Raw genomic sequence first — 24,477 nt, forward strand, 5'->3', positions numbered from 1 at the left:
ACACAAATATCTTATATTTTGTTGTGTTTTTGTTCACAGGCGTACGTTTGAATTTAGCAACAATTTGAAGCAGTTTGTTTGACAATGGTTGTATTTGGCAAAGCTTCAATGTAAATATTTATATTTAGTTGTTTTCTAAGTTATATATAAAAGTATATCAATATCAAACTGCAGAAAAGTGGAGAACCATACTTTTAGCAATGACCGAAAGTGTTCAAGGTTTTGCCGTGGCCTAAGCATATGCAACTTATTTGTTTTTAGTGCAGGGTTGTGGGTTGATCTTTGTCGCTTCCCAGCAACGAACAGCGCTCACAAGGGACTTGGTTTTGCACTTGTTTGTTACCATAACCACGGTAGCCTGCGTGCATCACCATTCAGTTTCGTGCTTCGGAAACAACGTAGAAATCCCAAAACTTCCGGCTGAGATTTTTTTAGTGGCTTCAACGTGAGCAGTTGAATTTTTCATTTTGATATCGCGTACAGACTTGAGCAAAAGCCATCACTGCTACCAACTACGGTTCTACACTTAACCTCAGGTCATCTATGCTGTGGCTGTCGACTACCGAAGGAATCACTCACATTCCAAACCGACCGGACAGGGAAGTGTGGTCGAGTATCTTGCCTACTTGCTAAGCAGAGCAGTTTCTCAGCTGTGGAGACAGCACCCTTTAGAACACAGGATTGCAGAGACCTCGAACACCAGCGCTGAATCGTTACGACTAAACCTAATTGCTTCTCGCCAATTCACGACCTCGCCGCGGCCCGACGACGACGGACCAAAAGCTGAACTTGTATGAATTCTTCCATCATTTCGCTGATGTGCTGCGTCTATTTCTTGGACAGAATCTTGTAGGCCTTAGTTTTGCCTTTGTAACACGATAGTTTAAACTAGTTGTTTTGAGGTCATACTTTTACTGAATTGAGAAATGTGTGCATGTGTAATTCAGTGTTTTTATCATGTTTTGTGAATTAATTATTGTAATACTAGTCATTTTTGCCATTCAAGAGACAAATTTAATAGCTGTGAAGTATTACAAATATAGCCAAGCAAGTAGGAAATATGTGTTGTGCTGTGACATGGTTTGATTACTTTTATAGATTATGTATTATTGCACACACATGCACAAACAATTTGGTTTTGTGATTGTGCTTGGCAAAAATAATTCTTTGTGAGTGATGATGGAGGTTATTAGTACATAAAGGTTTTAGTTTAAGCTTTAGGGTGAATTAGGTCTTTGGTAATGGTAACATTGGTACCTTTAATGCAGTGAGTTTTCAGCACTCCAAACATGGGTGAAGTTCTCACCTCAGCAAAATGAAATCGCAGGTTTGGGAAATTGTGTGTATAAATTTACTTATTTGTTTTATTATAATCATGATGAGTTTATTTTACATTGACGGTTGGCTGCAATAGCAATAAGCTTCTTTTAATTTGAAGTGACTGTGCTGGGAGTTTTTGACTCAAGGCTGGATGAAATGACAGTCTTAATAAATAGACAAAATGGTTTCGAAGTTTTCCAACTTTAAACAACAATGTGATTGCTCACTTATACAATAATTATTCTGGAAAAAAAACTGTTGTTTGTTAGTTGGGATTGTGTACCATTACATATTTGACTTGTCATTGTGTCCGATCCACATGATATCATAGTGAGCAGAGGATACTAATTTGTTACTGTGTGTATCTAGGTAATATTTTTAAGTTTTACCATATACATTTTTTATTGTATTTATATTTACAGTGTTGTATTCTTTGCTGCAATTTGGGTTGATTACCTATGTATTTAATTATTTCGTGTTTTATATGTTTGCAATATCAATTAAACAAGTTTGGTTTGTGAAACTTCGCTGTACAAGTACACAAGGCATAATGTCACCAACCAATACTGAACTAATGCAATAATTTGGCAGGAGAAAGTGAAAAATTGTGTGAAATTTTGCCTGCCTACTTCTTGTGTGTTGTGTGTATGCATGTGTGTGTAGTTAATGTGTTTGTGAATGTGTGTGTGTGCATATATGTGTACATATGTGTGTGCCTGATTGCTTAAAAAAAATGCATTCACCTGATTATACTGGAGAATTTGGAAACATTTTATTTGAGGTTTGTTAGGGTCTGGAAAAATTAGCATCTATTTTTTCCAAAATTACCATATATTATTGTATAAATATAAGCATCTGTTATTGTGAAATTAGCATTTTAGATGCAATTAATTAAAAACCTAATGTTTAAGTTGTAAATATTTGCAAACCAAATATTCACATATATGTACAAATACCTGCAAAAAACCCTTTAGTTTGGTTTTGTACAAAAACCACAATATTTTAATGTCGGTTTAGATTAATACCACAAAAAAATTTAAATGCTTATTTAACTAAAAAATAATAATTGAGACTGCAATATGCCAACAAACATTAAGTTACAGTTTTAATTTAAGAGTAATGTACAAAAATTCTGGATCAATTGGGTTAGGTTGGGTTGTATTTTAAAGTTTTCTCGAAATGTATATAATTTGGTTGCATCACAGAGACATGGCAATATCACGAAGTATGGTAACAAAAACTAGTGTAGAGAATGATAACTGGAATGCATGGGTTAAAAGTCACATTTGGAGGAACGCCAAGTATATGTACTATTGCTGTGGTTTACTTTCACACTTTTCACTAAAGTATGATACAAGAAAGTGCAGGCTATTTTGTTTTCATCTTATTAGCCAATCAAACACCTTTCGTCTGTGAGATGGGAAAGTCTGCGGTGGACCTGTTGTATTTTTGTATTAACTGAAGTGCTGATAATTCTGAAGTGACAATCATCAATTTAAATAATTTAATTATACATACATTTGTGTCCTAGACAAACAGCATAGTTTGAATACAAGCTGGTTCAGGTCACTGAAAGTCTACAAGAGAGGGTTATTTCTGAGTGTAAGAAGATAATTTTGTACAATGATTTTGAAAACTGTCAAATACCTATATGTAGCAGTTATGTAGTATTTTATAAATTATATTTTTACAAATGAATGAAATTTAAATGGATTTAGCTGAAAAAAAATAGCATTTATAGCCAGATGCTAATTTTTCCCAACCCTATACAAGTTTTCAAAAATAACATTAAAATTTGGATTTTGGGACTTCTGCATTATTCACTACAGGTTTCATCCTGTAGCCAGGTCAATTTTGTGTGTAGGAGTAAAACTACCATGACTTATCATACTATCAACCACTCAACTCAACCAATATCTCCACTCCTCTCTCTCCACCTTTATTCTCTCTCTCCACTGTTAATCTCTTCACCACACCTCAGTTTAAAAAAAAATATTTAATTCTTTAAACGGAACTAAAATGATAATTCTGTTAGTTATTATATGTGGTACTGTAGTTCAAGATCACTATTTTTTGGTATGTAAAATATTACAATGCAGTAAAACTGAGTTAAATATTTTCTGAAAGAAGTATAAATATGATTGTATAATTTTTTTAATTATTTTATTTTATTTATTAAACAGGAAAACTATGAGTGGTACCTTTAGGGTTTTTTTAGTATTTAGAAAGATTTTTTTTTTTGTATTTTTAGTTGCTTACCTTATTTTTTAAGAAAATAACACCATGAAGACCACTGCATATTCAAGGGCCATAACTTGAAACTAGGGAGAGAATATAAGTCTATTCCTTAACATGTACCTGTAGATGATCTGTTGAGGCAGCTCGTGAACCTCACAGTGGTTTCGGATTGGTATTATCTTCTGTTTGTCAGGTTTGGCAATAATTTATGGGCAGAAAAAATCTTAGTCTTAGTAGCTCAATAGCATTTGCGTGTAAACTGTTAATGTGTTGGAAAAGTGTGAGGAATGCTGGGCTTCCTGTTGTCACAACTGAATGCTGGTAGGATTCAAGTTGTATGTAATCACAAGACATATTGAGAGCTTCAAAACTAACCTTTCAAAAAAATGTTATGAACATGAATGAAAAAGCTTAATGTCAAAGGATGTGAGTGCCACCAAACCAATATTGAACCTGAATTATCAATATCTTTAGTGCATGGTCAAAAGAGCACGAGTCTTATGGCAACCAGGTTGACTTAAGCCCTTTTGACCATGCAACAAAGAATTATAATTTGTAGAACTGCTAAAGAAAATGGTCGTTCACTCTGAGGGTTTACAAATTCCAGCCTTAAACAAAACAAAGCATGCAATCACTTGATTGCAGTTTCTTGGTTATTTGTTTGGAATGTTAATATTAAAATTCAGTATGAAATACTTATATTATTGTTATGTAAGGAGTTGATTTTTTCTTATCAATCAGGTTTGAAATATTTTTTTATTTTATTTATTATAATTTAGAAATTACAATTATGTATATAAGTTAATGTTACTTGATGTCTGATACTATCATAGTTATTTTAAAGTGAACCGTTTTATCAATTTGACACTTTTAATTGTGTTTAAATAAATAATGATTTATATTGTTTTGAAAAAAAAAAGTTGAACAATTTGAAGTAAGTAGTTGATTTAGCAAAAAAAATTAATTGGCATGATAAGCTGTTTCCCACAGTGTTGGTGTAAGGCTGATTCCTTAGTGGGTAGTAAAACCCTGTTAATAAATTCCAATTAAGACAATTTCTTGCATAATAAGTTTAAAAGAATTTAGCACTTTACTTATAAATACATATACATAATTAAACAATTTTAATCAGTTTTCCCTGTTAATAAGTCTGAATTTCCAAGTACCTCAAGAAACTTCTTAACAGGGTTTTACTGTGGTTAATTTATGTGTTTGTCTGTTACAACTGTTGCACAATGGGGAACATGCTTGTCAGCCCTGGTTAAAAAGTGTCAAATTTTGTGATCTTTAAATTTGCAGGAAAAGCTTTTGTGAACAAAAGCGCTTGGTGGGCATTGGATTTTGCCTACTGCGTCAAGGCCAGATGTGTAGAATGCCTATGGAGATTTATTTTCATGTTGGACATGAAACTACAAAGGTTCTTGTGTTCAGGTGTTTCATGCTCATTTACCTTGTTGTTTGTTAAATGATTACCATTGTTTAAAAGAACTAGTACCTGTTCTAAGATAGTTTTTGGGCAGGTTTTCCTCATTGGTGGTCGTGAAACATAGGTCAGGATTGTAGTCCTGCCAATCTGCTGAAATATTGAAATTAAAAGATTGAGACCTAAATATATAGCACCAACACATGGAGGTTGTAAGTGTGGATATACATATAAGGATAAAAACTGTTTTGAAGCTAGTCAGTTTATTCTAAAAATAGTTCATTTCCATCCTCCTGGGTGTAACAGTAGCATAAGTACTACCATCACACAGGTTGACCTATCATACAAGATGAGTAGTAGCTTTAAGCTTTTCAACTTGCACATTTTAGTTGTATATGCTGTAAAATATTATATTCTTGTGTTTTCATTGAAGTAATTTGAAGTGCATAAAAATTTGTAAACACTTGCATTTAAAAACATTGAAAAATGTTTAAAACCTGTGCAAAATATTTGTGACATGCTGAAGGTAGATATTTTTTAAAGGTGGTCTTATTTTCTAGGTTTTTTTTATAGTCTGAGTATGTTCATTCAATGTTTTCTAATAAAATCAGGCACATAATCAAGGTTGTCTTATATTTTATTTACTTTTCATTCAAGTTCAACTTATTTTGTACGTTGTTTAATAATAAATAGAAATAATCTTATAATCAAGGATTAAAAGTTTTTTTAGATTCTAGGTCATATATTTATGTAAATACCTAATACTGTAATACAGTAAATGCTTTTCAATCTGTTACGTTCAGGAACATGGTGGTGTCGGATCAGTGATTTTTACGAATTATCTAACATCAATGTAGTTATGTATACTGGAATCCAAAAACATTAATGCACAGTACAATGATATTTTAAGTTAGTGATAATAAGATGCTATATGGCTGTATACTGTATGTACATTATTGTAGTATTGTGCAAACATGATGTGTAACCCACTAGAAAACGGCAGTAATGCACCCGAAGAAACCTGAATGTGAGCGGATCGATCTGTGAATATGAATTAAAGAGAATTAAATCTAAGAAAATTAATTAAAGAGCGCTGATTGTTATTGTACTCTTTTGCAATTTGAAATCATTGACAATTTATCTTATATCAAGTGGAATAACTTGTTTATGCTATTTTATGTTAAGTCATAAAAAATTAGAAAGCAATTTTCTTAATTTCAAAATAAATTTAAATTTAAATTTTGCTTAGAATAAACAAATTTAAACGTACTTAAATATTTGCTCTCTGTTACATGCTGCAGTTCCTACATATTCTTTGATATTTTTTTGTTTGTTTTTATTTAGTATAGTTGTGCAAGCACCAATGGCTGGTTTTATTGTGGTATCAGTAACTGGTTCCTGTTATTTTAGAGGATGCCAGATAAAAAAAATATCCATCCACATAAACTTTTGTTTACAGCTAACATTTGGTAGTAGATAAAATGATCCTGGTCCCTTAGTAGAATATTATGTTAGTGTTTCTTTAATGCCAGCATATTACAAGCCTTAAAACAAGAACAAGATTTCAGAAATAAATATAGATTTGAAGGGAAGAGATGTTGTTTAAATGGATTAGCTAGATTGATAACTGATAAAATGAAAAATATGAAGTGTACTTGCAACGAGTTTGTCACCTAGCCTTATTTGCACCATTCATTAGCTGTTAATTTAGGCTTTAAGCTAACTAATAATAGTTTGTAAGAATTAGTGGAGTAGTTGTAGAGTTATTAGTAAATATACATTGAGGCGTACAAAAATAAATGTTTTCCAAAATATTATTCATATTTATTCTTAGTTTCTTTTACAAAATATCTGTCTCTAATTTTTGTGAAAATGTCAAACTAATTGCAAAATTATATTTACAGCTTGGTTATGATTATGTCTAGATAAAGATACTTTCATTACAGCCACTATTTATGTAGCTTTTTTGAAATTTTAAAGTGAGAGTATACAATTGAGCTGCAAAAAAAATCCATTGTATACATGGTTAAACATTTCAGTATTAAAATTGGTAACTAGTAACTTTGATACTAGGTATAGCATAGTTCAGGCTTTCACAACATGACCATAAAAATGTTAATGCATTTCACATGGTTTGTGTGTATCTACATTTTTTTTAATGCCCCTAGATGATGTAAGACTAATTTTACTTACTGTGTATACTACATTGAGTATTTGGAACAGAAGCATCAAATTTACATTATGTTTAAAGATCTATAAGCCTAAGTAAGTCATAGTACAAAGAACTTAAGATTTATTTTAGTTTACAGGGCAGTTAGTTGCATTAAAATTTCTGGTTCCTCGCCACATTCGTGCGCACATTCCGACCAGTAGCAAGGTCTAGAACAAATCCCTCCACTACCTCCAGATTCCCACCATTTCTCCTTCTCTTTTCTCCCGAGACTTGTCTTTTTGTCCACAGTTATCCGTGCTTGTGTTTGTTTTGTAACAGACATGCATGGTATTGTATTCTCCAGCACTAGCGGTTATTATCACGTTCAGAGATTGTTGGATTGCATTTTCAGTATTTGGTGTGTGACGTTCTTGATTGTGGATGAGTGCAGTGCAGTTCTTGTGTGCGGGAGGTTGAAGTAGGTGGGTTGAGTGCACTGTGTCAACCACATCTAGGTTGTAGTTTTTAGCTTTGAGAGCATGCTTAACTAAATTAAAATGTAGATAAAGTTAATAACTAAAGGAACGATATAATGCCCAATGGAGGGGGCACAATTTTAAAATCAAACCTTTGTACTTCGAGAAAGATTGCGTATGAGGATAAAAATGTAGACAGTTGTTCAAGTTAGAGCAACTGACATTGTAATGTGGGGCATTGGGACAGTACTGTTACCCAGCTATTTATAGCATTCACAACAAACTTTCAATAGAAATGTGGGTAGATTATGAGCCCTGGGCTGTAATTCAAGGAACAAGGTATTCTGCTTTTTAGCCGACATCTGTTCATTTGGGTCTTCCGGATTCACCTCCGGAGTTGATTCACTTTCTTCATTTAAACACTAGGCATCTCTAGGTAAGGACATAATAGTTTTATGTCCAACACATGCTGGATTACTTCAGAAATGTTTATAGATATATATTCTGGAATGATGAACTTCAAACCCATGTCTACATTTATACTTAATATTATCAATTAAAATATGAGGGCACAATATTTTAGCATGGACTGGTATTCAACCGTGGAATGGAAAATGTAAATCATGTTTTCATATGTTCCTATTCATTAGTTATTGTGGTTAAATTGAAATTTTGTTGTTCAGTCAGAAATTCCTTAAAGAAATTTGTGTAATTTATTTTTGAACATTTGTGTTACTTTTTGCTACAGTGTCTATGTAAAGCTAATCTGTATTTTTAACCGTAACTATTGTCTGGGTTGTGTCTTGTTGGAGCATGCATTTCTGAAAGTTATAAGCACCAGCAGTGGTATGTTAATTTTTGTAGCACCAGTTACACTGAAACATCGAGGTAGAATTATGTTTTAAAAAAATATGTGCACACATTCTGTATTAGTATTCATGCTATTTATGGACATTGATTTTTCAGCTTTGTTATTATATACTCTAATATAGTTTAAAAATTTTTATATGAATTTACGTTTTTATATTGTCAGCATTATATGTGTCTTGATCTGTTTTATGTAAAAATTAAACTATACAAAAAGGTAAGTTCGTAAATTTTTAACAGAAAGTTTTAGCAGAAATCACTAACCAAGCTAACTGGGAAATTAATATAATTGTCTTAAATAACTAGTTTGCCAGTTCTACCTCAGCAGTTATTAGCAGTCACTACGTTTTCTGGTGCAGTAGCAAATTTAATTACATTTACCGCTAACTAAGGTCTAGCTCAGATATAATAAATTTTTTGAATAAAAATTTATGACAAATTAAGAGGTTTTTTGGTAACAAGTGTGAATTAATTTAGCAGAAGTTGGCATTAGTTTTGATATGTGTCATCTAGTGCAGCATTTTTAGCAAGTGAAATGGTAGCCGTTTGTTAGAATTGCACAGTTTTGAATACATATCTGCTGTCCTTTCTTTGGTCCAAAATTGTGCACTTGGAAATTAACTGGTAAAAATTTTCAGTGAAGTCATTGTTTGCTTGTGAAAGAAAATATTTCAAAAAAAATATTAAAGATTTTCACCTGTGTTTTCTGCTTTTTTTAATTTTACGTTATTTCAATTAACTGCTTGTTCCTGCAGTTCGTATAAAGATTTAAAAGACAAACCCAAACACACAGTATTGACTTTAGATTTATTTGTCTGATTGTCTTTAATGATCTCTATGTTGATGTAATGTTGAGTCATCATTAATTTATTAATACATCAATCTGTTAAACTGATTTTACATCAATTTTTCAATGCATCTAGTTTTGACTGTCTGAATTGGCTAGGATTGTGGGTTTTTGCCAAGTGAAGTAAAAGCTGAAATAATTTCCAATGCACACCCTCCTACATAATACTGTCAAAAAAATTATGTGATTGATATTCTTGATGAATACTTCTGCCCCTATAGACATAAATAGTTAGTCTCCTCCTACCAGCTACAGAAATGTATAGTGTTGCACTATAATAGCTCAAAGACAGTAATGTTAATGTTCCATGGCTTCTCATCAAATATGAAGGTGTTACTGTTGTAGACTTTGTGTCATTTTATGATGCTCTGACAAGAATTGCATTGTAAGCTGAAAGAAAATAACTTACCCAACAAACAATGTGCAAAAATTGTTACCATAAGTATTTCAAACATTGGCTTGCGATCAAATAATCTGACAACTACCTCTGCAACTCTGTTATGTACGTCAGTTTAGACTTTACTAGTTATAGCTTAGCAGTTATATCTATTAGAAATTCAGTTTTCAGTAGTATAAACCAGTTAATTAGAGAAATAATTGAAATACTTTTATTATTTTTTATAGTTAGAAGTTAAGATTGGTTCGAGGTGATTGTGACTGATGAGTTTTTTAAGTGTTATAGTTCCCCTGAACTTATCAGTACATAAAGGAAGCTTTGTGAGGTGGTTTCAGTGCTGTAGATAATTATTTGTTCAGCTTTGTATCAGTATCCACACGTCCATGCCCGAGGCTTGGTCGAAATGGACGGAAGAGACTGGTTCTTTAGCAAACCTGGCTGTCTGGCCCAAGAGAGAGATGTGTTGTTGCCGGTCATTCTGTATTGTGTTCAGGGTGAGATTTGGGAATGGGGTAGTGGCAGAATGGAGGTGGTAGAACATTTATGATCCACAATAGTGCCAGAACTGTGAAATAAGTTCAAAATCGGATAATGTGATTTAGATGAATAATAACTTCACTCACAGAACTTTGCCACCGGAGTTTCTACTGTTCTAATACACTGCCCAAAAAAATCCGCTCACTAAGATAGAAGGGTAAAAATCCTATAACTTAAACTACACTTATAATTTTCTTGTGTAGTTTTTATTAGACTGCTCTTTGATATTAAACAAGAGAATTTTATAAAACTCTAGTGTGCAATGTTTAGAGATACAATTTTCTGGCCTCTTGCCCCCACCCTTCCATTGAACAGGGTGTAAAAGAAAATTATGTATCAAGATTCTCATAATGTGTGGGGATGGTTTTTTCTGGGTACTGTGGTTTCCTCCTGTCGCTCCACTTACCCTCAACTCTCCCACCATTTTCTGGGCTGACCAGAAACAATCGTCTCTAGGATTGGGCAGCGTCGTCCTATAGGATCGACACACAGTGCCTTTTATTGTTTTTATTGCAGTCAACTGCATCCACATAAGAACACCTGCTTTGAACTCATTCCAGCAGAATTGTAAATTTAGGCAATGATATCAGCTTCCTACTTCGAGTAGCATTCTCCAAGACATCAAAATATCGTAGCAATACTGTGCTTTGTTTTGACAGGGCTATATGTTTCAAATACTTGCATTACTGTTAGTTGATGAACCATAGTCCGTATGACTAAGCATTTGCTGTATGTGTTTTTCGATCCTGACTAAAAACAAAGGGTCAATTATAATTATTATGGTCTGTCACGTTTAAGCATTTGCTGTATGTGTTTTCCGATCCTGACTAAAAACAAAGGGTCAATTATAATTATTATGGTCTGTCACGTTTTTTCTCTGTCAGTGTGACACAAGAATGAATAGGTTTATCATTTTCATTTGACTCTTATATTACTATTTAGCACCATATTTAGGTCAAGTTGTGTTTGTGCTTAATTGTGATCCTGATTGCTTTTGGTATGTCTTGACTCTTGAGGTCGTCTTTGTATCGAGGATTGCAAGACTCCTGCTGCTTTGAAAAAACAGGCTAAAATTGTTCATTTAGAAATTATCTTTAGTATATTAGTGTAATTTGTGTGTTTTTAAGTGTGATAAACTTGATTTTGATAAAGTGTTAAACCCAGGGGGAAGTTTTAAGTTTAGAAAAATGTTTCGGCTGTCATTAATAATTATAGTTTTTTGAGTGAAAGTTTAAATGTTTCATATAAAAATTTTTATTTTTGAAATTGTAATTTGTTACTTTTTCTAAGGCAAAACCTGTACTTGTAAAAACTTTATATACTATTTATTATTTAAATAACAATTCTTTAAAAACAAAATAAAACCTGAAGTTAGTGACAGGCTCGTGTTGGTAGCAGGTAGGGTTATGTTGAATAATAAATTATGTGTTGATAGTTAGAATATTGCTATTTTTTCTTAAATGTGTGTTGACTTGGCAGCAAAGTGTTCTTTTCTTCATATGTTTTAAATTTAAAAGACATTTGCTTACTGTGTTTTTATTTTGTTCGTGTTTTTTTTTTTTCCTAGTTGTCATTTTCATATTTGATATGTGCAAAGACTATTTCTGTAATTAAATATGTGAGATTGAAAATGTTGTTGGTACCGTTAATTTTTGTTTTTCCACTGTAATGTGTTGAGTTAGTTTTCCTGTGACCCATTCAAGAAATTATAAATTATTATTATGATTGTAAGCAGTTTACTGAAAACATTAATGTACTCTGTACACTATCAGTTTCATCTTAATGTAACACAAATTTTCACTTCAGTACCTACTTATGGTTAATTTTTTTTTACCAATCATCTGAAAGTTTAGTTGATACTGCCCTGATTGTTAGGAGATTTTTGTGCATATACAAATGTATCAGCACAACTGAATGTACATATTTATTGTCTGTGAACAACTGCCTCTCTCCGATTAATTTTGCAGTTTTTTCACCAGACCAGTGAGTGAGTGGGTGGGTGGGCCAGTATTCCTTTCAATTGAGAAACCTTTCTTTTCTCCCTTCTTACACACACAATTTGAAGCATCGCCAGGCTGTTGTGGCAGCTGGTATTATTGGATCTCTCAGGACACCGCTGCATGCAGTCTTCCAGTATCCAAATCATCTTCTCAGGGAAAGGGAAATTATGCAAATTATTGAATTCTGGATAAATGTACGCTCTCTTCCCAGTTGACCCCCCCCCCCCCCCCCCTCCTTTTTCCCTTCTGGATCCTGGTGTTTACCATACCAGAGTTCTGACGACAGTGGTGGTTATCTCCATGGCTTCCTGTAGCTCACAGCTATCCTATTTTACATCTCATCTTCCGTTGAAGAACCACTCTAGTAGTTCTTTTATGAGAGGCATGTCTCAATTCTCTGTGCATCTGCAGGCAGCATCTCCCATGAAATTTACTGTCGCCATTTTTTTTTATGGGTGCTCTTCCATCTAATTGGCTAGAAAAGATGGAATTTCCACTTCTTTATAACTTTTACTGCACCAGGTAACCTATGGTTTTGCCTTGAGGCATGTGAGTGGTGCGAGCAGTCTCTGTCTTGTCTTTTTCAACAACTAATAATAGTAATAATAATAATACAAGGACTAGCCTTATCTGGATCAGCACACAGCACGCCAGCTGTTAAGCCTAAAGACTGCTTCCATTCTCAAAGCATTGAATGGAAACTGGAAGAGATGAATCCGAAAAGGCAGCAGCGCAGAAAGTGTTACAAAGCCCATGGCGGTATTGTAGGATCTGGTCTAGGTGCTAACTGCACAAAAAAATTAACCTGTACTAAAAACAAGAAGAAAGTAGGATAAGCATGAGAGAAAACATGTAAGATATATAATAGCTGATATTGGCATCCACTTACCAAATAATGTGGGTTGTTACGAAATCAGATCATGGCAGAAGTTATGAAAACCCAAAGTAGATAGAAATTCAGGGGAAAAAAAAACACTATTCGCTATGTATTTGACTGCATGGAAGATGTTTTCTAAGAACTTTATGTTAAACTGTGCACTGATGAGACAAAGTGCAAATCAGCTGAAGAACAATTGTCACTAGAGGGTATACAGAAGCATAATTAGTTACCCAGAAGAGGCTATGTGGTGGGGGCTGTATTTCTTAGCTCTGCCACTAGTTGCCGCACTGGTGTTAGGGAGGGGGTTTACTGGTGAGCGGAGGAATACTTAGGTTGCCTTCTGGTTGGGGCTTTATTTTCACATATTGGTGGCAAGAGGAGCTGGAGGTTAAATGGCACTGCCGTGGTGAGGGGAGGAAATGCGGATGTTCTGGGAACAGAGTATGCATAGCGGTCCTTGGTATATCGCCACTGAACGTTGTGCCAACCTGGGTTGGTATCAGAGCGTAGCAAAGCAGGCATACATTCTCGTAGTAACCAGCGAGGCAGGCTAAGTTGATACGTAATCACAGCTACCTGAAACAGGTAGCTGTGTGGTAAGATGGTGGGAAGCTAGCAGCACCTCATAGCTGGCCAGGCTGATAGGAAAACTTAGGCAGTGAGGGAAAGTGAAGTGAAGGTAAGGTTCCTGTTAGTTGTTGAAGTTAATAAAAAAGAAATATACCAAAAATACCATGTAATGTTAAGATAAAAAAATTATGCCATAAATTTAATTTAAAATATGGGTAATTCTCAAGATTCAAAATAATAAGCCACACATGCTTTCTCGAAAGTTGATATTTTTATATTATGTTCATCAGTTATGGGCAGAAAAGATAAAACTTGAAGAGTGAATCTAATGACATTTGATTGGATGCTCCTAAAATGTTTTATACTGGTGTTGTGTTCACTCCAGGTATCTTACTAAAAAAATCCAAAAATATATGTCCTTAAAAAAAGTTATTTTAGTAATAACCAGATTTGTTTAAATATTATATTGGTTAATCCTGTGGTAAAAAAAATAGTGTGTTTGGAAATTGCTGGGCACAAATTTAGTAGGTGGTAGGGAATGCCAAAGTGAGCAGTGGTGCAGTGATGATAAAATGCTCTGTGAGAAGCAGGTGACAAGCGGGACACATACATAGTTCACAACATGTGCTAGCAGCTAGCACCAGTAAATATATAACACTGTAGATGGTTGGTTGTGATAAATTAGCGCAGTGTTGACTGTTAGTGAGTACACAGTGCTGGAATTACAGATTTGACAAACAGCAATAACATGGTAGACTTTACATTGGCCAACATGCACTGGTAGACTTTACATTGGCCAACATGCACTGGTAGACTTTACATTGGCCAACATGCACATGGTGTAGTGGGGTGTGGGGAGGCGAAAGGAATTTCATCAGGAACAGTGTGCAGTTACCAAGGACTTTTTTACAAAGGACATGTACCAGATAGGAAGACGTTCATGCGGCTTTGTCAGCAACTGCCTTAAACAGGGAGTTTTATACTACAAAGGGAGACCAGAGAGCTGGTTACTTCTGCGTATGACTGTAAACATCTACTCCTACCGGCTTGTAATGAGAAGCATTTGAACATCACTTACTGTGATCAGGCATCCTCTCAGCCAGTGGAGATCTGCCATGGTGCAAGCAAAATTCAAATTTGCACGAAGCTGTTCACATCTGCAACTCTGCAGAATTTCATTTCTGAACATATGTTCCTTTTCTTCCCCCCATTATCTTTCTCTCTCGTATTTCAAACATCATGGCTTACGAGTTAAGAATATATGATTAGACGCCAAGAACGTGGGGCATAACTGCTTCTGGTGAGCGTCAGGCACAACGAAGGAAACTACAGAAACTAAAGATGTTAGTTTTCCAGGAAAGAATTTTTGGGAAAATTTTACCCCCATTCTCCGCCCATTAAGTTTATGCCCAACAAATGTTTCAGAAAAAGCCAGTATATTTTGTTTGTGTACACATGCGTGCTTACGTGCTTGTGCATGTGTGTGTGTAATATATACAGGATTCCCGCAACCAAGAAAAACTCAGGGAATTGAAAATGTGTCTTGAAAACCTGCAAAAACAGGGAAATCATCAGTATCTACGTTAAAAACATGTCCGTAATTTTTCATAATACGAACATGTATTTTAATTATAAATTCATTTGCTGTTAGTGATCCATATCCGACTTTCGCTAACATTGAGTGTAAGGGATACAAACAACCTATTTTGTATTAATTTGAAGCATAATCAAATATCTATAGGCATAGTCTTTACTTTAATCACAATTTATAATGTATCTCTTAAAAGTTTGATCAAAAAATATATTCATTATCTTTATCAGGTTGGCAGTGTTTGGTTTCTTAGTGTTGCTCAAAATAACAGTGCATACTGTATATGCAGGAAAAGAGTTTATATGTAGTTTATATGTTATTTTGCCGTATATACCAATGATATGGCACAGGGAAAATGGGGAATGCTCAAGGAAATGAGCTGAAGTAAGAGTGGGAACTCTGTTGTATATGTGTATACATGAGTGTGTAATATAAACATATATATAATATATATACCTACATACATATATATATATTCAGGCAGTAGTGATCAACCTGAGTGTGCTGAATAGAATCTTATCTAGCCTTTCACACCAAAGACTAGAAGGACACCAGAATTCAATGCCCGCAGAGATTCTGACCTTTGCAATGGAAGGAAAATATTTCTAGCCACATTTTGTTTGTGTGGACTTAACAACAGCACAAGTTGTCATCCAAGAGTAGTGTTTTCAGACTCTAGAGTTCATGCAGCTTTTTTCCTGGTGTAAATTGTTTTTCAATGAATTACTGGCTTAATGCAGTTGTGTGAAGCTAAGAGCTCACTGCTAACCGACTCCAAAAGCTTCTTCAGGAAGTTTTTTACTAAAAAAGATTTTGACAACAGGAAAAACTCCAAGCAACAGGAGACTGCTATTGTAGCTTACTAAAGTTAAATGGAATGACATATCAAAATAATGACTCAATGTTGAACACTTTGTTTTGTTTGAAACGGTGAGTGTTTATTCATTTGTTTGGCATTACTTTGTACAATGATGATGTTAATTTATAAAGGTAGTTTTCATCCCATTTGTAGATTATTTTGTAGAAAACTTGCTGCATCAAAAGGTACCAACATCAAAAGAAATTTTATAGTGTAAAAGAATGTTTTCAGTGTCATACCAGAAATTGATAATTTTGCTGGATCTTAATCTGTTTTCACCAAGTTGGGGGTTCTACACTTTTAACAGTTCTTCAAAGATACACACAAAGTTGAACACAGTGGCAATGAATCAAGTTGTAAAAATATTTTTATAAAGCACAGACATTTAGTAAAAATGATTGTACTTATTAAATTGAAAGAAAAAAAATAGTGTACTTATCATGTCTAGTATTGTTACAAGAACGAAATAGAAAACTGTTAAAATAACTTCAGTGCAGTAATCATTAACAAGTAAAAAATTATTTTTCATAAACTTAATGAAAAATTGCTTTTATAGTTATTTGAATGATATTTCAGAATTCAAAAACCTTAGCCAATTATTTTTAAAATTTCACATCAAAAATTTATTTTTCTCTGTGAAATGTGTTGCCTATGTTTATCATTTTTACCAACACTTTATTATGTTTTAGTTTTATTGTATTGACTGACTTGTTTAACATTTTACTGTATTAAATTATTCTTATTAAGAATTGTTAAGGCCAATCATGTTTAAAAGGTACAGACTGCATGTGCTGCAAGCCACAAGTTACCAACCAGATCAGTCTTGATGTTCATGGCTAAAGATCAAATACTTATAATACAGTGTGTGGTGTTTGGAGATCACTAATTTTTACATGAAAACCGTTCGAAAGTTTTAATTGCTCGAAATTAGCAGATATATTTTTTTCAGTTATCTTTTAACTAAAAAGAAAATTGCTTTACTAAAATGTTATTTAATGTAAATAAATATAACTTTTCAATTAATTGCTTCACTTGAAATGACTTCTTGTAATTTGTTACATGATGTAAATGTTGATTTACACACCATTGGGCTGAGTGTAGATAAATTCAATAAAAGTTGAGTCCCACAATTTAAAATGTAGGCCTATCTGATCTGGAATATGGTGATCCATTTTCAAAACTGATGGGATAAGGTAAGAAAATAATTATCAATGAAATGTTTGCTAAGATGCTGTCTATACTCCCAATTTTCCCTAACGTGATGGTACTGCTGATTGGTGTTTGTTGCCCATGTGGATTTTGCTGTGACAGTAGTCAAGAATATGGTACTTTATTCATCAAACAATGTACTTTGTATGTTTGTTGAGATTGATCATTGCAGTTTTAAGAATATATTTATGGCGGTGTAGTTGAAGATTTGTATTAACCAAGCAGTTTAAAATTTTGAGTGTGTAGCTAACAGTTCTAACTTTTTCTTTTATTAAGTCATTGAATGAAAACATTTGTGTCTGTTTAACTTCAACAGTTTGTCAAAGCCTGGTACATACGGTCAGCTTCCTTCAGCTCAAACATGAGCAAGGGGAGAGCGAACTCAGTTAGGGTATCGTAAGGAGGCCAGATAATTCATAGTTTGTACACTCTTTTATGAGCACTGAATGAGTCGATAGGTGGATGAGAACGCTAGATAAAATTGTAAAATTTTATAAACATTCAGCAATATGACAGTTTTATTAACTTGTAAGAATGTCAGAAATGAAATAAGTTACCTTGAATGCACAAATAAGAAATCTTAACTTTTTTATTTTTGTTGTTTATTTTAATAAATAAGTCCTTTTAATAATTATCTGTACACATTGAACTTATAAAGAATAACAATTTCATGATGAGCATTTAGTAAATGGTTCAATTAGAAGGGATGATATACACACGTTAAAGATGTTTGGCTACATGTGTGTATGTGTGAATATACAAGTATAGAATTCTTATGTAATATGCCTGTGACATAGAATTTTTCCCCCTCTCCCCCTCTAAAATTATTGGCTTAACTCTCCCTTTATGATATTACTTGTGAGTCAGCAGTGAGTACTTTCAATGTTCATGTTTATTGCTGACAGAATATGCCTTTTTGTACCAGGCTTAATTTTTCATAATTATTTGACTTAATTGGCTGTAAAAAAAGTCTCATATTTTCAAGATATTTATTAGTGTCTTGATTTTTCTTCTAATGATGTATGTACTTTTTTAATAGCAAACAATTATAATCAATAATTTTTGTATTTACAAAATAACGTATTAATGTATATATATAAAAGAAAGAAAAGTTGCATAGAAGAAAATACAGATGTTATTTACTTTTATATACAGTACATGAGGTAATAAGAGTAACTTGCATGTTATAATGATGTGTGACTGAATGTTGCTTCTTGGGCCTTTGTTTCATTCTTAAGTATGAGAGTAGCTTCTGAAATTATTACTGGCTCGGCTCCATAGTTGAGTTTATGTTAGTACAGAGTTGCAGAGACCTGACATTTCTGCACATACCTTCAGGACTTTTATCAAGGTAAGAGTTAACAAGGTATTATGTCTCACATGTCACTGATGGTTATTTCATTTCATGCCGTTTCTTCCTTTCAAGGGCTATTGCTTTCAATCTCGATAGCTCTCTTCCAGTTTGTATTTTGCCACAATTTTGTGTAAGTTGTTACTACTAAATGTTAATCTAATAGCAGTAAAATGTGATGCAAAGGTTCATAACCTACTTGTGTGATATTTTACAGCTTGCTAATAACTAGGGATGGACCAATCCTTAGTATACGAAGGATTCGATATTGGAGGAAAAAGATTCTAAGAAAAATATTAGAGGAAATGACGTAAAGTACAAAATTCAACACTGACAACCTCTGAAGTTTACTAAGTTAATTTGTTTCATACTTAACCTGTTACCATTCTCTAAGAAATTGATCCTGGAAACTTAGTTAATGAATAAACCATTTAAAAGGGTAAATGTTTCAACAGCATAGTTAATGTGTTTCATTTCTTGTACCTTATTTTATTTCGGACCTTTAAGTTCTAGATTTGGATTTGAGGGGTATATTGAAGTACTCTTTGGGATTCAGATTCTAGAAAATTGGGATTTGACCCATTGCTATTAATAATGGTTAGTAAACATCTGGTGGCAAAATTTGCTGTCAAACAACAAATTAAAAAGAGCTATCATGATAAATTTACAGGAATTACCCTTAAATAACATCTATAGTACAGTAAAATATCATTAATAAAAATACAAAACTTTCATTAATACAAAGTATTCTCACAGTCCCTACAAATTATTTTGGAGTTATAGTGCTAAGTATTTTTTTTAGTACAAAAGTATGGTTATTATGTAATACAAAGTATTTTTGTTCCTAGGGGAAATCGTTACATGTATTAAAGGATGTTTAATACAAATGTCCTATAATAATATAGAGAATGTGAAATATCTAAAATAATATTCTAGCCATTTTTTTGGTTTGGTGTTGGTTGGGGAAAAGAACTTAGAAATGTTATATTCGTACAAAATAATTATGTGTCTTTATGTAGTTAGTTTCCAAACATTTGCTTTATTATTCTGTCTTAAATTCTTTAAAAAAGTAACGTACAAAGTATTGGTTTTAGTCATAGGTGTAGCCATCCTAAAATTTAATTTTACAAAGTACATTTTGGGTTGTATTAAATTGTTTGCAATATTTCTTGGAAAATATCCTTTTTTAGGAGTGTTATGCATGTAATAAATTGAAAAAAAAAATGATTCAAATTTTATTTAGATGTTACATAAAAATTGTAATTAAATTTTGTAATAGTTTGATTAATACAAACCTCAATACTGCAAAGTGACAAATTTATAGTCCCTTCAGGTTTTTATTATTGAGGTTTGACTGTAATAAATAATTAATTAACCAACGTGGCATGTGAGACTAACGAGGGGAAGCTATGACGTTTGGATCACGGATTTTATTCAAACTTTGTACACTTTAAGTATTTCATTAGGACACCATAATGTGCAAGTAGTAAGACGTATTACTTGGGCGTTTTCGAGAAAATCGCAAGAGAAGTTTTACATGTCAAATATGTTCTGATGCGTTGTGACCATGAGAGCGAGATGGCGGTGGTGAGTGGTTAGCCGTCAAGCTCTGTAATCGCTGGATCTCTGAATCTAGTCCAACTCATGGTTTTTTTTTGTAAATTCATATTTTTTTCAACACTGGTCATATTCTTTCATATATATTACAATTGTAATACAATGAAAAAATATGTGTATTTGCGTGAAAGTTTATTGAATTTCCTATTTTTTATTGTTTGTTCACTAATTTTATTATTACAACAAATACTTCATTTATAATTATGGACAAGGAAACGACTGACATAACATAAAGTTTTGCTGGAAATGTTTTCCTGTCGTAATTTTGACATTTCTTCTTTTTTTTTTTTGTATGAATTTTTTTGTAATAATAAACATTAGTGAACACAAAAAAAATTGGAAATTCAATAAAAGTTAATGCAAATACACATTTTTTTAAAAATTATATTACCTTTTAATTGTAATATGTATGAAAGAATATGACCAGTGTTGAAAAATAATAATTAAAAAAAACCATGAGTAGGACTTGATTCAGAGCTCCAGCGATTACGGAGCTTGAATACTAACCACTGGACCACCGCCATCTCGCGCTCATGGTCACAATGCACCGGTACAGTAATGAACTACCAAAAGTGTACAAAGTTTGAATAAAATCTGTGATTTGAACATCGTAGCTTCCCCTTGTAAGTCTTAACAGTACCTGTGGAAGGAGATGCTAAAATGATTGGATTATAAACTGAATGAATGTGGCTTAAAATATTCAAGAAATTTGACATATTTTAAACTTACAAATTTCTTTTACAGTAGGATTCGCTTAGTGGCCATGACTGCTGAGGCAAAATACTCGTGTGTGTGTGAGGACATCTAGCATCCTCTCGAGTCTTGAAGGCCCCGTAGTCGAATTATCAGGGTGTAAGAGCACAACGTAACATGCTGCCTTTGCCTGCATGGTAGGTCAAGATGCCCTCTTGCCTTGCGCATAATTCTTCGTTCAAGTTTTTTCGAGTTGTGCCAAACAGCGAATAGATGAATGTTCAACATTAATGGAATGGTTCATGCATTGGCTGTAAAATTAATTCTTGCATTTTTTTTTTTCTTTTTCCTTCAGACAGTTTAGATGCTTATCTGTTGTTTTTCAGCTCATCTCACTGAAGTTAGGTAGTGTTCAGTAGTGTGGCTACATTGTTTGAAAGTGTGGGGCACAATGTATTTTTATTGTATGTAGAACAAGAAACAGAAAACAGTCAGTTTGAAACTATTCATTCACATACTGTATTCAGCATCAGAATATGACATCTCACTGTTAAAAAAACTGATTTTTTTCCCCAATGAATAATATTATGGCTGCTGTTCAACACCATTGCTGTTTGTATTTTTTTTTTGTTATTATGCTCATTTTGTGAACACCAAATACTACTGAAAAAAATGTAAGGTTTTTGTACAGTGTCTTAAGCATCTACAATTTTAAGGAAGTAACTACTAGTGTTTTGCAGAACTGAACATGCCAAAAAAAAAAAAAAAAGAAGAAATATAATGTTAGAACCATGTTTACTGAAGACTGTAAAGCATAATTTTGATTGGATGTTATTTTAGTAGTTATTGTGTTGTATCTGAGCTGTAAAGTCATTGCTAAGTGGTGTGGTTGTCATTTCAGCAACACCTAGTCTAAATGAATCTATACTAGTTCCATTGTATGTTTGCTCGTTAGTCATTAAGCAACCTTTTTACAACCATATTTTTTATTCACATGTCATGATTGAAGGATCGAAAGTGTTTGTGTTAACACACATATATACTATTCAACATCTTAATAATTTTGGTTTGTTTCTGTAGAACTTTTAATTTATATTTTAATTAATTTTGGACTTATTTTATCAATGTTATGCAATTCTGTGGAAAGTTAGTTTAGGCTAAAAAAAAAATCATGAATACATACTTGAAGTGTGTTTAAATCAAACAATTTCTCTGTTTTGCTTCAGCAGGATAGTGATAACCTGTCATTGTCATCATTCTTAAACCAGACCATCTGTGACCTATCCAAGTTTAATGATCAAAAATGGTGTCTACAATCATTAGTTTGCATTTGTTCATTAAAGCTCAGCTTCACTAGCAATGTTGAATTTTTAGGTTTTTTGCTAGTTTCTGATATTTATAAAAAAAAATTATTTCAAAAGAATTGGTACAGAAGTTTTTTTTGTATGTTTTCCAAATATAGCTCAGGCAATGAGTTCTAGTGTGTTACAACACTAATAGTTGAGCAAATATTTGAGTTGCATGACAAAATTTGCTAGAAAACATTAAAATCAATGCAATTTAGTGCAACCTATTTATAAATCCTAGGCTGCTAAGTAAAAACAGTATAAGTAACAAAATGGCCAAAGTTGGATAAACTTGACTGTGTGCTAACAGAAAGAGCCTGCTCACATGGTGTTAGCTGTATGTCAGCAGACATTGGGTTTTAAGTGAATAAATTATAATTTCCCAAATCCAAAAAGAAAGAAAAAAAAAGAGTCAGTCAGCTACAAGTAAAAACCTGTCGTACATCTTTTTTCTGCCAGCGTATAATTGGCTTGGTAAAAAATAATGGCATGACAAACAGTTGTAAAAAAATATTTTAAAATTAGAATTTGTATATTTAGGAATCTTACATCAACAACAACAGGTTTGGACAGTTATATTATTATCACTTTTAAATGCATCAATTTTTGTGTGGTTTGGAATTCCAGGTGTTGTAACAGCTTACATTGCATCATCCAAAATATTGCATACTGCCTTCACCGATCGCTATCTTCCATATTTAAATAACTTCTCCTTGCATCTATCACTGATGAAAATACCACATGGCAACTGAAGTTTGGCCCTTATGCTTTAAAGCAGTACCTGACTTCCACAGAAATGCTTTTGTATTTTTAATCAATGAATTTTTTCTAAATTAAAATTGAAAATTTTTCTGAAATTCACATTGGTTTTATGTTTACAGATTGTGCTAATACAGTAGGTCTACTATAAAATTTCGTTCAAATAAGTACATTGAAATCATTCTGATGGTTTTCACAATCAAGAAATGTAAAAGCTGACAGTGTAGAGGCTGTACTGAGGAAACTTTGAGTTGTCGTTTTTACTGTAGTGTTTAGGATAAAATACCAGAAAACTTCACAATTGTCTATAAATACAATTTTCAAGTCAGTACTATAAAATTTTGAGAGCTGTTTCAGTCATTCACCAGGACCTAAAGCTTTATTTTTGTACTACATAGAAAATGTATATTTGATTTATTTATTCTTTTGCTTGCATCTCTCTCGTAGATTGTGGTGACCTCAGTTATTTCCAATAAAGCCGGAATTACAGTCTGTCCATTGCCTGTCCGTCTGTCATCTGTTCATTCGTCAGTCACCAAGCGATTTACAACACACTGCTCATCTGTCAAAATATTTTTCCAGTTCAGCATTGCCAACTGTTTAGAAAACTTAAGTTTTGGAAAGAATTTTGTTTGTATAATTAGATTAGTTGGAAAATGATGTAAGTTATCCACTTACAACTAATTAAACTCAATATTTTTCAGTGTAGTATTTATTTTATAATGTTAGAGTTACAATGTGTAACTAATTACACGTCTGTGACTCGGCTGTTATTTGTTTAAAAAAAAAACCTTTATATGTCTACTAACATAAGTTTAAAAAGTAATTATGGAAGCAATCTAACAATTAATTAATCTTCAAAACCTGATTTTACATGCATAAACCTTGGGAGAAGTTTGGAGGTCACTTATAATTTCATCCATTCAGCCTTCAAAAGTATGAAGTTACCAAACTTTTAATGGACGGACAGATTAAATTTTTCGAGCCATCAATTGGCAGAAAGTTACGTGATTGACGGACGAATAGAGGCGATGGACAATTGTAATTCCAGTTTAAGTGATTTTTGGGATTATCTATGCCCTGGTGGCAAGATATCCTAAACTTTTAAAATTTAAATTTTAGGAATAATATATTTGCTTGTTTTTGAGAGTCAAATACTGTATTAAATGAGTTTAGTTTCACATTCATAATGCCATTTTCAAAGAATGGGAAAATTAAAACTCTACAAAAATTTTTTAAAATTATTTACTTGACATAACGTAGGATACATCACATGCAGTGGCAAATCCATAATCTCATGTGGGGAGAGGGTGGCTAATTTTAGAAACTAATTTCAGGTGTAGTA

The 24,477-nt window shown here is 32.9% G+C and overlaps 1 protein-coding gene across 1 annotated transcript in view; it reads left to right on the top strand.

The window, feature by feature from the left end:
* Window positions 1–21,803, top strand: part of LOC134542259 (ribosomal protein S6 kinase beta-1) — a 54,011-nt gene extending 32,208 nt beyond the window's left edge. The window contains exon 12 of the mRNA XM_063386374.1: window positions 40–21,803. Within this exon, the coding sequence (XP_063242444.1) occupies window position 40 (1 nt within the window). The 3' untranslated portion in view covers window positions 41–21,803. The remainder of the gene's footprint in view (window positions 1–39) is intronic.
* The last annotated feature ends 2,674 nt before the right edge of the window (window positions 21,804–24,477 follow it).

The sequence above is a fragment of the Bacillus rossius genome, assembly GCF_032445375.1.
Source record: "Bacillus rossius redtenbacheri isolate Brsri chromosome 4 unlocalized genomic scaffold, Brsri_v3 Brsri_v3_scf4_2, whole genome shotgun sequence".
Classification (NCBI taxonomy): Eukaryota; Metazoa; Arthropoda; class Insecta; order Phasmatodea; family Bacillidae; genus Bacillus; species Bacillus rossius.